The 16,181-nt window shown below is 51.3% G+C and overlaps 1 protein-coding gene across 4 annotated transcripts in view; it reads left to right on the top strand.

Moving 5' to 3' along the window:
- The first annotated feature begins 706 nt into the window (after positions 1-706).
- Positions 707-16,181, top strand: part of SYNJ1 (synaptojanin 1) — a 91,458-nt gene continuing 75,983 nt past the window's right edge. For all 4 annotated transcript variants that reach the window (XM_066599078.1, XM_066599077.1, XM_066599080.1 and 1 more), the window contains exons 1-2: positions 707-804; positions 2,284-2,433. In XM_066599078.1, coding sequence (XP_066455175.1) covers positions 2,310-2,433 — 124 coding nt within the window. In that variant the 5' untranslated portion in view covers positions 707-804; positions 2,284-2,309. The remainder of the gene's footprint in view (positions 805-2,283; positions 2,434-16,181) is intronic.

The raw sequence follows: 16,181 nt of genomic DNA, 5'->3' as shown, positions 1-16,181 counted from the left end.
ACGGGCGGACCGCGGACTTTGTCGCGCTGATAACTGCGCTCGGTGGAACGCTTCCTGGGATTTCTTTGGTTTTTTTTCCCGCAGACTTTAATTGTGAAATTCCATCTCCTTAATGTTAGAAATCTGCGGCAACAATTCCGGAAGACGGCCGCAATCCGCACAACGCTAGACGGCCGTAATCCGCACAACGCTAGACGGCCGTAATCCGCACAACGCTAGACGGCCGTAATCCGCACAACGCTTTTCCGCTGCGGCTTTTAATCTTACAGTTTTGGAGTAAAACGCGCAGATTTTAACAGGTGCGGAACTGAAGCCCCATAGAGATAACACTGTGACGCAGAAATGTCCGCCTGGAATAATGAACCCCCTGGAAGCAGCACTGCAGGCTCCCTGCGGACTCGGACCAGCTGGGGGCGGCCTAGTAAACAGACATCCTGTAGTCCGGAACCGCCCACTCATATCACCCTGTGCCCATACTAAAGATGGCTGCCGCAGCTGCAGGCCTTCAAGGCGGAAGACGCCGAACGTGGGGCGTGACCAGCACAGTGGGTGGGCGGGGACAGCGTGCCCCTGACGCCTTGTACTACGTTGGGTTTGAGAAGGAGGTGTGTTTTTTGGGGTGGAAACCTGGCGTGGTCGGGGCGTGGTCTTTGCGCTAGGTGACGCCTCTTACTACTAAGGGCTAAAGAAGGGGCGTGATTAGGGCGGGGATAGCGCGCCGCTGCGTCTGTTCTCTTCCGAGCGCGGCCCCGCGGTGCAGGTCAGTCAGTGCGCGGTGATCGCCGGGAGCAGAAGACGTCTCCGGTACGTACATCCCGCCGCTCCCCGCCCTCAGGCCGCTGATCTGACAGCTGTCATGTCAGGCCGGAGCATCGCAGGCCCGTTACCCGCTGTCACGATGTGCTGCCCTATGTCGTGACAGCCACAGCCCGACTTGTGTCATCACACTGCTGTCCTCCTGACCTTTGTCCTACTACTCTTCCAGTTGGGTCTCGCCTTCTCTGTCGTGATAGGGTTCGATCTATCGCAGTCTCAGTGATGGGGGTCATCTGCTGCTGAGTGTATATAATGTCACCTGTTATATTTGCCCCTCCAGCTTGTGGCGATTATAATAGTCTGTCGTCCAAAGTTGTCGGAAACGGATCCGTGGCGTCTGACCGTATAATAGCCCGCGGTGTGATCATAGAGGTGCCACGGTTACCGCCATTCTGGTGACTTTGTGGCGATCTGCTCTGGTCTGTATCGGCTGCGGGCGGATATCCCGTATCTGCGGCGGCGCTCGCTACCTGTCTGGGGGTTCTGCTGGTGGTTGAGCGGCCTGTAGCGTTGGCCCTGGTGGTCGCTCTGCTGACCCGGCGTTATCGTGACATGTACGCGTGGGAGTGTTTTCGAAACTCATCCGAGCGGGGTTATCACCGGGACCGCCGGCCTGAGGCTGAAAAACTGCAGCATGTCGTGTTTTGGCGCAAGTCTCGTACGAGATCAGGACGTGTAACGTACTGCGCACTGGCGGTGGTCCGGGCGATGCCAGCCGCACCCAATAATCGCAGGCACAGCGCGCTCTCGGCCTTAATGTCTCGCTTTAGCGGAAGGTTCCTGTTCTGTATTGCAAAAGAGGTTCTGCAGCGGCCCGAGGACTGCAGCGTGAGGTTCTGAAGCGGCCGGTGATGTGAGATTGTGCAGCAACCTGAGGATGCAGTACGAGGTTCTGCAGCGGCCGGGACGCAGTGTATAATACACACTACAGCTACTGCAGAACCTCTTTTGTTAAGAGGGGGTGCAGCGATGTCAGCCAATGAGTGGTCACTCAGGAGAGGAAACGTCCGGCAGAAGTGATTGCTACAGAAGGCTGTCAGGAGGAGACGAGTGGCGGCACCGCTGATCTCTGTATCATCATACCTGGCGCCTCCCCGGCTATCAGTGAATGGAAGCACGCTTGTTTACCCTCATGGGCTATAAAACCTCTACTAACGGTGAACCGCTGTCACAGCTGCAGGACTCGTTACAGTGTATCAGATCTGCCTCATACAGGCCTGAAATCTGAGCAGAATGTAAACAAGAATGTTTCCAATCACTGAAAGCAAGCGGAGGTCTAACATGGACTGAAATCCCTGCAGCTGGAATGGGAACCGATTATCAGCACTTCTTCTTTCTCTCACGTCCCGCAGCGACGGCCCCTGCAGCCCCCCACCCCCGCCCGTACTGTGTGACGCTGCCGGCCGTGGACTTGCACTCCGTGGTTTTCGTCTATCTCGCCGTCTGACGTATAATTGTCTTTTTCAGGCCGCCCCTCACCGTCCGGCAGCATCATGGCGTTCAGTAAAGGCTACCGGATCTTTCACAAGCTGGATCCGCCTCCTTTCAGCGTGATGGTCGAGGCTCGAAACAAGGAGGAATGTCTGATGTTTGAGTCCGGAGCCGTGGCCGTTCTGTGTAAGTCCCAACCTATATTGGATGTAGCAGAGCTGAGTTTGTCTTGTTTTCCAAAGGGCTGCAGGTAAAAGTTACATTACGCTGTGTTGTTGGTGCTCAGTGACAAGTTCAGCTCTGCTACATCCGGAGTGTCACATGTCTGGTGGAGACGCGGCACTTGTGATGTTGAAGTTGTGCTGTAAATCGGATCTAACTGGGGAGAGAAAAAGTTTTCTCCAACTTTCTCTTGTACTTGGATTAAAGGGCTCGTCTCAAGATACAAACCTATTCCCTGCCCACAGGATGGGTGAGAATTCTCTGATCAGAGGGGGTCTGCCCGGGGTCTCATGATCTTTCCCCCCGAGCATGTGTCTGGGCTACTGGGGTCACCTCTATGGGACGGCTGAGGAAGAGTTGAGTAGAAGCGCACCGCTGTCTCTGGCCATAGAGATGAATCCAGTGCTTGGCCTCCGCTGCATTCATACTGGGGGGATATAAGACCCCCGTTCTCATGATCAGCGGAGGTCCCAGTGGTTGGACCCATCGATCAGACGCTTAAACTAGAAGCCATAGGTCCCTGGAGGAGGGGGGAGCCTCTAATCCTCGTGCCGCTCCTGGCCAGTAGATGTACCTGCTTGCATTGAGCGGGGCCAGGAGCGGAGCCCCCCACACGGCAGCTGACACCCAGCCACAAAGGCCGTGATCAGGGTTCATGCCATGGCTGTTGCCTCTTTAAATGCCCTGATTGACGTTCAAGGGTCACACATGGTCCCCCGGTGAGGTGCTGTTTGGTTGTCATGGCAGTTAAGAGCTCGTGGCATGTATGTGCAGGTTTTAAGCCCGTTAGTGGGGGTCAGTAAGAAGGCTTATTGGCCGTCACTAAGGGGTTAAATGAACACTCTTGGGACAGATTGGAGGGGCAGGGGGGTAGATTTCCTGTCCCTCCCTTCTGGGTCCTGTCTTTGGGCAGCCAACATGGCCGCCGCTATTTTGTGACTACACACTGCACTGCTCTATGATCGGCCGTCACATGACCAGCGCTGGCCAATGACAGAACTGCTATAGTACAGCGGGGGTCCTAACTAAACCAATGCACTGTAGGTGATAAGGTGGTCCAAAGATGGAAACGTGGCAGATGGAGGGTGAGAAGATCCCGTAGCGGTAATGTCCGCCTTCCGCTGTGAAGACCCAATCAGAATCTTGTCCTGAAACTGGAGGGTCCCTTTAAATCCCACTCCGCGCCCTTTAGGCGGGCGGTTTTCACTTCTTGTAGCAGAGATGGAATTAAACAATAGTAGCGCTCATTCACACGAATGGAGTTGAATTGCGTATCACGCAGGTGATGTCCGCACGTATAATCTGCGGTACATCGCGGTAATATAAATACATTGATGTGTGCCTGTCCCGTTCATTGCGTATAATGCGAGCATAAAATAAGAGCACGGCGCGTTCTATTTCACCGCATATTACACGTACCGCCATATTGTTCTCCACGTGCTATACATGGCGTATCCGCGGCTTTTATTACGCAACATCGATAAAAAAATGACAGAGTGGGGAATAAAAAAAAGAAGCGAATGGTGTTGTGCGTGAGATACGCTATAATGACCGCGGTAAAAGGCAGTGTTTTGCGCACATGACCGTGGGACCGCGCCCTTAAACTGATCTGCTTTTCTCCGCTGCTGATTTCAATGGGCTTTAAAAAAACGGAAAGCTTCTATACGGCTTCAGTTTCATAAACGGAACAAATTGCGCTGCGGACCGCGCCGTTCGCTTCTTTAAAAAAAACAAAACCAAACGGACACAAATGAAAGCTTTCTGTTTTTTTAAACCCCATTGAAATCAGCAGCTTCAGAAACAGACCGGAAAGATGGAAAGCCGCAGCGCCGGTGTGAATGACCCCCGGTTCATATGGCGTTGTAGAGCAAGTACCGAGACCGCGACGCTGCGGAATCGAACTGGCATTGCGGAAACCTGAACTCTTGGCAGTTCTTGTAAACCGATGAACGCGCAGTGTTAGTAGAACCGCGAGGAGTCCGCCATAGTAGAACTGATGTAGATTGGCGCCGGTGTGGAGGCCATGAACGGGGTCTGCTGGTGAAGGGGTCCCTGTTTTGTTCTGGCTGGGTTCGTACTGCTTTCTGCACAGAATTTGGCCCTTGTTTACCAAAACCTGCCTGTTGCCCGTAGCAACCAATCAGAGCTCGGCTTTCATTTCTGTAGCTGCTGAGGTAAAATGAAAGCTGCGCTGTGATTGGTTGCTATGGGCAAGAGGGACAGGTTTCCTAAATGAGGCCTTTGTGACTGAATGCGGCCGCCCTGTTCGTTCGGTTTAGCGATCTGAAGCCTCTGATGTTACGGATTTTGTGCGCTTCCTGCGGCTCTACGTGGCGGACGTTTAGCGGTAATTAGACATTGGGAACGTTTCATCTCCCCAGAGACTGATGACCGTCCTCCAGGAGGCTGCCGGCTGCTCGTACTAATGGCGGCCGTCTGGTCTTAATGTTCAGGTTATTAGTGAGGAATCCTGGATGCGTTCCGCCTGCAACCCTGTTTAACCCTCAAAGATGACTGCATTATTTTGGTAAATGCTTGTTTTCCTCATAAAGTAGCAATTTTCAAACACCTATTTATAGAATTCTACATTGTACCGTCCCTCTGTTATTCCTCCTGGAAACGTATGAATGAATTGATAAGTGGGTGTTACCAATTGGGCGCAAATAATTTAGTTTTTTTTTATCACTGCATTCTGTGAATTGAATGATTTATCGGCCCGAGTCTGCGCTGCCTAACTACAATTGTTTTTACGGTGTTCGCTTTTCAGTATAACTAGAGGCCCTTTTACATACCGATTATCGCTCAAGCCATCTTTTAAGTGATAATCTTTTGGTGTAAATGTGCCCATCTTTCACTTTTCTGCTGAGCAATGATTTTTAGTTCGGCGTGAAATCCATCGTTCGGCAGAACAGCTGATAAGAGGGACGCTGTGCTCTGCCCAGGGAGCGCTGATTACATTGTTTCAGCTGTCAGCCCCGTAGCAGAACGAAGGGAATTTATTCAGAGAACAGCGGGCGGTCCGTTCCCTGATTACAGCTCCCAGTGGCTCACAGGCTACTAATTGGTAGTAATAGATATTAGTACCAAGTAGTAGTTTATGCAGAATGATCGCGAGCGGGGAGGAGTTTGCCTTAGCGAGTACGCTCGCTCATCTCTACTCAAAACTCATCTTTTGAGCAATCATCTTTGTGTGTAAATGGGCCCTAAGGACGCTTCTCATCTGCGCTCAAGCAGGGTGGCTCAGTGGTTAGCACTGTTGCCTTGCAGTGCTGGAAGTGTAGGTTCGAATCTGACCCAAATGATGGCTGTTTGGAGTTTTTCAAGTTGAAGTAGCCCTTGATGAGATTTGAACCTCGGACCCCCGCACTGCGAGGCATCTGTGCTAACCACCGAGCCACCGTCATTGAAGAGCCGCACTGATCACTAGAAGTGTACACTTACAGTGGAGTCCCAGCATCTAATACGGCTACAAAGAACATATTCCATATATCCCCGATTCCTCCCCTGTGCCTCAAAGCACTCGACCGCACTGCCATAGCAAAGCCTCTTCCCAAAAGCATTTTGCCACAAGTGATTGCTTCAAGACTGATGATCCGCACTTGTATATGTCGGAGCGTCGCGAGCCTTTGTAGCGCTGCCTGAGAAGAGAGAGGGGCGGGCTTACGGGAAAGCTTGCTGAGAAGAGGCGGTCCGGCACGCCCACTGGACCGCGTAGAAACCCTTTAAGCAGCGATCACACAGATATGGCTCTGTAACCGGCTCCCTCTACTGTCTGGGGGCTGCTGTGTACTAGTAGCACCGCTCCTCACATGCTCCGTACACGGACACTGATGGCCGTTATAGCATGGAGAGAATTATAACCTGCAAGCTATAATCAGTGAGAGATTATCTGGTGACGGCCATCTTACACGGGCGATATTGTTCAGGATCCCGCTCTGTGAAGATAGTCGTCCCGTGTAAACGCATGCAGCGACTGGGTGAGAATCGTTCAGTCGGTCACTTTCCAACAACTGTCTGATTACTGTGAATGGAGGCAGATGGGGGGAGAGCGCCGCCGGCCGCTCCGCCTCCATTCCATGTGCTGTGAGCGATGCTAGCGATACTCGCTCTTGTGTAATGGACAGGGACGAGCATCACTGGAAAGAGTGTCGGGCATCATTTGCCTGACGGCTTGTCCCATATAAAAGCACCATAACTGCCTTGCCTGCCCTGAGGGTAATGAGCCTGGATGCTGAGGCTGCTGTAAGCTCAGGACTCCTGTTACTGTGTAGATCAGTGTAATCATAGGCAGATAGATTACTACCTATTGGAGATCCTCAACAGGAAGTACATCAGTATACAGAGAGTGACGGCTCGCCTCCTTCCCCACCTATTATATACATTTATACGCCCCCTAGGGCCAGGTGAGGGCGTTCTCTGCCCAGAATGTCTAGTAACATTCTAATTCCTCATATTGAGCTGCCCAACCGCCAACTTCTCCTAAAGGCTTATGTACTGTATGGATTGGAAAAACAGGTTAAACGGCATAACTATAGTGCCTCCCCAGAGAGGGGCCGTGACCCCTGATAACGCTCCCCGTGACCCCTGATAACGCTCCCCGGTAAGAGACCTACCTGGGATTGTTTACAAGCTGTTAATAATTTCCCGCGGACAGGCGATCTCTTATCTGAAGTTGATGCCTTCATTCAGGTTTTTATGAAGGTGACTTTGCCCAAGATTATATTCTAGCCGCGTGACGTGGACGGCACCCGTTGTAAAAACTTGCCAAACTTCTTGTACCAAATCCCCCAGGACACTTTCAGAGGTCTCGTGGAGTCCTTCACGGATCAGAGCCGTCTTGTCAGCAGGGGAGGACCGGCACAATATTAGGCGGGGAGCTCTGACCTTATGTATCAGCCGCCCTCCAGCCACTCTCTAGTAATGGTGAGCCTCGGTGTTAGATGTGATCTAGCAGGTGGTGACAAGCCGCTTCTCGTGTGGCATCATGCCCCCTACCTGCAGGGCCGCTGTACATCAGGTCGTACGTATGCTGTCTGCTCTGGATGCCACACAAATGTTCTCTGGGACTCTACTGTTCATGACCTGTCGGCAGTAAAAGTTCTGGAAAACCCCTCAGGGAGTTCCCCTACTGAGATGAATAAGGCTTCATCATTATGTAACAAAGATCTGCAACTCTCTAGTATACTGTTGTTTCAATTTCTCAGTTTTTCTTATCCACTCATCAGTAACATCCCTCCCCTAGAAGAGGAAAATATGGAGGCTCTAGTACCCTGCTGTACCGCCTCTGGCTTGGATACAAGATGTGATACTGTCCGGCATTGAGGCTCTAGTACCCTGTTGCACCTCCTATAGCTTGGATACAGGATGTGATACGGGTGGGCCGGGCATGGAGGCCCTAGGACCGTGTTGTACTGCTTATAGCTTGGATACAAGATGTGATACGAGTGGGTATGGAGGCTCTAGTACCCTGTTGTACCTCCTATAGCTTGGATAGAAGATGTGATACAGGTGGGCATGGAGGCTCTAGTACCCTGTTGTACCGCCTCTAGCTTGGATACATGATGTAATGCAGGGGGGCATGGAGGCTCTAGTACCCTGTTGTACCGCCTCTAGCTTGGATACAAGATGTAATGCAGGGGGGCATGGAGGTTCTAGTACCCTGTTGTACCACCTGTAGCTTGGATACAAGATGTGATACGGGCGGGCTTGGAGACTCTAGGAACACAGTCACCTGTGCAGAGAGGGGAGGAGGTGAGCTGTGACATCACCTATTGTGAATGGTGGATACTGTGTTAGCTATATATAGGTGTAACCTGTGTAATCCTGCCTGTGATGCTAATGCGATGATGGCTGAGAAGTTTCCTCTAGAACACAGGGAGTGTCAGACTATCATTAGACCTAGTGGTCAGTGTGAGAACTGCGCGATTTTAGGATTTTTTTTCTTTAATGTAGATGGGAACATCGGCAATTACAAGAAGAAAAAAAAATCTTAAGACTGTTTAATATTAAAAACCTGATTTATACAAGGCCATTGTGTGATAATGTACTCCCTCTAAAGGGATTCCCTCTAGCATTGATGCCGCTGCAGACATGTAGTGATATGTTGGCTCTCCATCCTGAAGGGCCTAAAGTCCCCTCTGCCATATAAGATTACAGCAGTATATAGAAGGGCAGCACTGGGATATAACTGTAGACGGGCTGCACACAGTACGTGGCAGCTGGACGGCTCCCTGGTGCAGGTTTTGCGCTGAGGGTCAGGAATCACAATGGATTTCTGCAGGTGGGCCGGTAATTGCAGACGTGGCGCTGCGGTTTGCCCGGTCTCTGGTTTACAGGGCGACCGTTCCGGCCATTACTTATTATACCCAGGAGATGTGCTCAGAGAATCGCTGCTCCTTGTACATTACCACACAGAAGCAGATGGCAGTGAGCCGTGCCAGCCTGTGTACCCAGCCAGCCGCATGTCTGCTGATCTATTCATCATCGCCGCCTCGTCAACAAATACTGGGGGCACAGTACCCCCTGGAAGGTGACGTGTGATCCTGAACTACAACCTCCAGCATGCACTGAGAGCCGCTAATTGTCAGGATATGCTGGCAGTTGTAGTTCCACAACAGCTGGAGACGGGTGTAGCTAAAGGTTCATGGACGCGAAGGTTCAGCTTGCGCCCCCCAGACACACACCCACCCAATACAGCGGCTCAGCTCTAGTATATCTCTACATAATACAGTTACCAGATATTGGTCAGAAACCGTGCAGCTCTGTACAGTGATAGTGATTACAGTGCCGTTACCTCCAGTGATCACAGGTGACATTTTCACTAATTGGAGTTGCCGATTGTCCCTGTTCTTCTTTATCTGGGCATAAACTGACATGAGGGCTTCTTCCAGCCTTGACTTGGTCTCTGGGAGCCGAACAATAAAAATCATGAATGTGACAGATCCGCAAGATTGTGGCTTTGGCTCATATTCCCAGTCATTGTTACAAGGCTTGTTAAAAGCTCTGACGTTGACATGCAGTAATTCTGCCTGTGAGTAGGTGGCGCTGTAGAGGTATTGTTTCATCTTCTCATCTGCATATTTCCCAGAGGAGCATGGGTAGCCTTATAAGTCTCCCCACACCTACTAGGTGCTCTCCCTAAGGAAAAACGATCCCCTGCCTGATCCAGCACCGAATCCAGTAATGTGTGCTGCGCTATTTTGTCTTCTGTTTCACTGCTTTGGAAACGAGGCAGAAAAGTAAACTATGGGGCCGATTTTCTAAAACTGTCTAACAGAAAAATTGTCTTAGTTGTTCCTATTAACCAATCAGAGAGCAGAATACAAAGTGAAAGCTGCGCTGTGATTGGTTGGGAGGAGGGGGACTAAGTTTTTGTTTTAGACGGTTGCATAAATCTTCCCCTATACGTTCAGCTTAGAGTATTGTATAGTATCCGTTCCTCAGTCTGAGCTTACCTCCCTTTACATGCGCTGGGATTCTAATAAGCAAACAAGTCAGATCCATACATCATCGGATCTAATGGAGTGGATTGTAATTGCACCGGCGCAGGTCGGACTGATCGCAGCTCGCATCCCCCGGGGGCTTTCTTCTGAGGGTCTCCATAAACCTGAGTCATGAAGCTGCCACTGCCGGGTATTTGTCATCTCCATTTACGTACGGGTTATGGATTCTGTGCTGCGCTGCGTACCCGCGGGCATTTCACTCTGTGCTAGGATTGGTGCCAGTCTGGGCAAGTAAATTAACAAAGGGTGGCTGCCATGCTGGATGCATCCTGCACCCCTCAAGGCTCTCACACGAGCGGGTTGTACCGTTTATTACACTCAGCGGTTTTCTGCCGCCATCTTCTGAGCGCCATAGCGGTTTTATTTTTCCCTGGACGTAGTTGTCTGAGGGCTCATGTTTTTTTTCCTTGGAGACGATGTGAACAAAAAAATGTGCACTTCTGGCGCTGTTGTTTTTTTTCCGATGACCTGCACCATGCGGGACAAATAATGTGATACTTTGATAAATCGGACTTTTATGGACGCAGCGATGCCAAATAGGCTTTTTTTTTCATTATAGGAAAATTGTTAATTTTTTTCTTACGTTTCTTACTTAATTTTTTTTTCAATACTTGAGAAAAAACATGAAAACAATAAAAAGTAAAAAAAAAAAAAAATAGGGGACTTAAACTTGCGATCTTTTGATTGCTCATACAGTGTAATACTACAGCTGACACCCCCGCAAGAGCCGCGATCAGCGGAAACCCCGATCGAAGCTTTTAGCCCTTTAATTCAATTCTAACCGCAGCATTTAAGTGCGTCAGGCGGTGTTTGCGTCCTCGGGATGAGATGCCGGTCGGTAGTAAATATTTTATTTGTTTTGTTCTCTGGAATTTTTTTAAAATTAGTCATTGCATCAAAGGAAAAAAAATGGCGTCCCTGCATCCGCAAAAGTCCAGATTATTAAAAAAATCCCGTTATTAATTGTGATGATGTACGTGGACTTGGATTGTTCTATTCACACTAGTGTGTAAACCCTGCGTGTAGATACAGGCGTGAAAAAGATCGCAAAACGCTCTATTTCACAGCGTATGGCGCAGCGAGAGCGCTGTTCTTTTGTGAGTAGCGTGAATGAGCCCTTATAGATATAATTGGGCCTCCTTTATCACTGTTGACCGTAGCAACCAATCACAGCGCAGCTTTCACTTTACCACAGCAGATTAGGATGTGGAAGCTGTGCTCTGATTGGTTGCTAGGGGCAACCAGGACGGTTCTCATTTTACTGTTTTGATAAATGAGGCCTAATGGCCGATGTTTATCTAAACTGCAGCAAAAAAAAGTGGAATAATTGCTTGTAGCAGCCGGGCTCCTCTTTCACAAACCCTTTTGAAGATTAACATAAAAACAATAGCAAACTATTCTGACAACCCTGCGCCATTATGTGTACTTGCCGCTCACTGACAGGCGAGGTGTCTCCTATATTATTGGATGTGTCAGGACATTACTGCTCTGTCATGGCTGCCACAGGCTGCGGCCTAGTACAGCACAACTGAGCCTCCGCCATTATGTGTGGTGGCCTGGCAGGGGAGGTGTCCTGACACACCCAGCAGTATAGGAGACATTACTGCTCTGTCATGGATGCCACAGGCTGCGGCCTAGTAGAGCACAGCTGAGCCTCCGCCATTATGTGTGGTGGCCTGGCAGGCGAGATGTCTCCTATATTATTGGATGTGTCAGGACATTACTACTCTGTCATGGCCGCCTCAGGCTGCGGCCTAGTACAGCACAACTGAGCCTCCGCCATTATGTGTGGCCACCTGGCAGGGGAGGTGTCCTGACACACCCAGCAGTATAGGAGACATTACTGCTCTGTCATGGATGCCACAGGCTGCGGCCTAGTAGAGCACAGCTGAGCCTCCGCCATTATGTGTGGTGGCCTGGCAGGCGAGATGTCTCCTATATTATTGGATGTGTCAGGACATTACTACTCTGTCATGGCCGCCTCAGGCTGCGGCCTAGTACAGCACAACTGAGCCTCCGCCATTATGTGTGGCTGCCTTGCAGGTGAGGTGTCTCCTCTACTGCTGGGTGTGTTGGGGCATTACTGCTCTGTCATGGCTGCCACAGGCTGCGGCCTGGTAGAGCGAAGCTGAGACTCCACCATTATGTGTGGCCGCCTTGCAGGTGAGGTGTCTCCTATAGTATTGGATGTGTCAGGACATTACTGCTCTGTCATGGATGCCACAGGCTGCAGCCTAGTAGAGCACAGCTGAGCCTCCGCCATTATGTGTGCTTGCCGCTCACTGACAGGCGAAGTGTCTCCTATAGTACTGGGTGTGTCGGGGCATTACTGCTCTGTCATGGCTGCCACAGGCTGCGGCCTAGTAGAGCACAACTGAGCCTCCGCCATTATGTGTGGTGGCCTGGCAGGCGAGGTGTCTCCTGTACTGCTGGGTGTCAGGACATTACTGCTCTGTCATGGCCGCCTCAGGCTGCGGCCTAGTACAGCACAGCTGAGCCTCCGCCATTATGTGTGGCCACCTGGCAGGGGAGGTGTCCTGACACACCCAGCAGTATAGGAGACATTACTGCTCTGTCATGGCTGCCACAGGCTGCGGCCTGGTAGAGCACAGCTGAGCCTCCGCCATTATGTGTGGCTGCCTTGCAGGTGAGGTGTCTCCTCTACTGCTGGGTGTGTCGGGGCATTACTGCTCTGTCATGGCCGCCACAGGCTGCGGCCTGGTAGAGCGAAGCTGAGACTCCGCCATTATGTGTGGTGGCCTTGCAGGTGAGAGGTCTCCTGTACTGCTGGGTGTGTTGGGGCATTACTGCTCTGTCATGGCCGCCACAGGCTGCGGCCTAGTAGAGCACAGCTGAGCCTCCGCCATTATGTGTGGTGGCCTGGCAGGTGAGGTGTCTCCTATAGTATTGGATGTGTCAGGACATTACTGCTCTATCATGCCCACCACAGGCTGTGGCCTAGTAGAGCACAGCTGAGCCTCCGTCATTATGTGTGGTGGCCTGGCATGCAACGTGTCTCCTGAACTGCTGGGTGTGTCAGGACATTACTGCTCTGTCATGGCCGCCACAGGCTGCGGCCTAGTACAGCACAGCTGAGCCTCCGCCATTATGTGTGGCCACCTGGCAGGGGAGGTGTCCTGGCACACCCAGCAGTATAGGAGACATTACTGCTCTGTCATGGATGCCACAGGCTGCGGCCTAGTAGAGCACAGCTGAGCCTCCGTCATTATGTGTGGTGGCCTGGCATGCAACGTGTCTCCTGAACTGCTGGGTGTGTCAGGACATTACTGCTCTGTCATGGCCGCCACAGGCTGCGGCCTAGTAGAGCGAAGCTGAGCCTCCGCCATTATGTGTGGTGGCCTTGCAGGTGAGATGTCTCCTGTACTGCTGGGTGTGTTGGGGCATTACTGCTCTGTCATGGCCGCCACAGGCTGCGGCCTAGTAGAGCACAGCTGAGCCTCCGCCATTATGTGTGGTGGCCTGGCAGGTGAGGTGTCTCCTATAGTATTGGATGTGTCAGGACATTACTGCTCTATCATGCCCACCACAGGCTGTGGCCTAGTAGAGCACAGCTGAGCCTCCGTCATTATGTGTGGTGGCCTGGCATGCAACGTGTCTCCTGAACTGCTGGGTGTGTCAGGACATTACTGCTCTGTCATGGCCGCCACAGGCTGCGGCCTAGTACAGCACAGCTGAGCCTCCGCCATTATGTGTGGCCACCTGGCAGGGGAGGTGTCCTGGCACATCCAGCAGTATAGGAGACATTACTGCTCTATCATGGCCACCATAGGCTGTGGCCTAGTAGAGCACAACTGAGCCTCCGTCATTATGTGTGGTGGCCTGGCAGGCGACGTGTCTCCTATAGTATTGGGTGTGTCGGGGCATTACTGCTCTGTCATGGCCACCACAGGCTGCGGCCTAGTACAGCACAACTGAGCCTCCGCCATTATGTGTGGTGGCCTGGAGGGGGGGGAGGGTGTCTCCTGTAGTACTGGGTGTGTCGGGGCATTACTGCTCTGTCATGGCCGCCTCAGGCTGCGGCCTAGTAAAGCACAGCTGTAGTAATGAAGAGAATTGAGGACATGAGTTGTAGAACTACTACTCCCAGCATTCCCTGACATTGTAGTTTTGCCTGCTTTCTGTAATGTCTTCTCCTAGGCCTGAGGGTCTTTATGTGGAAGCCGTTTGTATAGAGCTTGTATGTCCTCCATGTAACGTCTAGAAGGACTCCGGGACCTCGGTGTAAGCTGCCGGCGTGAGGCTCACGTGTGCAACACGACCCCGGCGATGGAGAATGTATTCAGGCCTCACGTGTGTCTGCAACGTATTCCCGCTAATATCAGTTTTCCCCGTGGCCCTACGACTGGACCGGGAGAGAGTAGAACCATCACAAGACGCCTATGTTATACCGCAGGAGATGTCGCAGCAGATGCCGGATTAAGAGAATGTTATTATATGTACGGTAGTTTATTATCTCTTAGGTCGGCTTCACACAAGCGTATGCTTATTTATGAGCGCCACGTTTTCGTGGAATGAACGTTGCTCTTTTGCGCGCACATCAGCGTCTGTTACTGTACTTTTTCCATGCGCAAGCCATGTTTATCTGCGCGCGCCAAAAAAAAAAGCAGTGACGCTCCCAGACTGAAATGGCTAATTAGTCTGAATTCCAGATACGTTTTTTTTTCCTGCACAGTGACGCGGTGCGTCGCGAATCTCCTAGCGTTTTGCACGCACATTTACGTAACCCCATTGACCTCTATAGAGACTTTTGGAGCACAGATGCAGCAGAACACGGAGCAGGCGCCATTGTTTGTTTGGTTTGCGCGAAAAAGCGTTTGAATGAACAAACCCATTGAAATCACTGCGTATTGCGTGCGCAAATCCACCTAGTGTGAAGCCGGCCGTAATCCAACATGAATGCGACGGGATCGGCGCCTTGTGATGACATGTTCTGGATTATGGAATGGACCTAGAAAAGTGGCTAAAACTTACAAGGCGGCGTGCGTGCAGCTGCGTTACGTGTAACAACGCGGAATACGGAACCGCTGCGTGGCTGATCTGTCCGTGGACGCTTACAGAGTTAACCCCACGTATGCCTGTGGATTGTGTTAACCCCACGTATGCCTGTGTACTATGAATTCTGCTCTCATCCTTGGCTAAAAATTTTCTTAAATGCTGAGGAGGTTAATTACTCTTTTGCGAAATATGTAGAGTAGTTCGACCTCTGCCTCTTTAACCCCTTCACAACCGCTTAATGTAAATGTCGTCATGTGATGGTGTATGGAGCCGGTTTGGGAGGGAGCGACTCCATAGCAAGTGGCTATCAGCTTTTCTGATAGAAGCCAGAAACTACTGCGGTCAATGGGAGAGGGAGGGACTCCTACCCACACCCCATCAGCACACCTTGCAACGTGATCAGGAGGGGGGGGTGGGGGGGGGGCTGTGCTGATTGGTCCATATCGCAGGCCGGTGTTTGCTGAGGGTTCCCAGGGCTGTTATGCATAGATATCTATCAAGACCTGTTAATGGCAGGGCTTCATAGGCAGCACTAAAGTACTGCAAGTACTAAAGTATTGCAGTATATAGTACAAGTGATCAAACGATCGCAAGTTCCTGTTGGGTTACGAAATTTTAAGATGGGCTCACACGGCACGTCCATATTCCGGCTGCGGAATCCCACATGGAATCCTCCGACCCTGACCGTGGCGGGTGACCCTGCATACCTGTTGTCTTCTTCGCTGGCATCCATTCGGACCTGTCGTCTTCAATCTTCTTTGTACTGCGGATGGTCCACATGGTTCGCCATCGGACATGCACAGTACAGATTTTTTTTTATAAACTGCTGCTTTTACCCCCGAATCCATGGCCTATCCACAATGTGCTGCAGGCGCATCACACACAGCTCTGCTGCAGGCGCATCACACACAGCTCTGCTGCAGGCGCATCACACACAGCTCTGCTGCAGGCGCATCACACACAGCTCTGCTGCAGGCGCATCACACACAGCTCTGCTACATACATTTTTCATCCCATACAACAGAGATCACAACGAGCACAGCAGAGTCCTGCACACCCTGATCACCCCCTGGTCATGTGACCCCAGGCTCTTTCCACACAGATGATTGATCACATGACAGTGATATCACAGGTGCTGTAATCACATGACTGCTGTCCGGCTCTGCAGGTTTTTAATAAAGTGAAGGACCTGTG

This window comes from Eleutherodactylus coqui, chromosome 4 (assembly GCF_035609145.1).
Source record: "Eleutherodactylus coqui strain aEleCoq1 chromosome 4, aEleCoq1.hap1, whole genome shotgun sequence".
Classification (NCBI taxonomy): Eukaryota; Metazoa; Chordata; class Amphibia; order Anura; family Eleutherodactylidae; genus Eleutherodactylus; species Eleutherodactylus coqui.
Note: the sequence above shows the minus strand (reverse complement) of the source record. Positions and strands in the feature narration are given on the sequence as shown.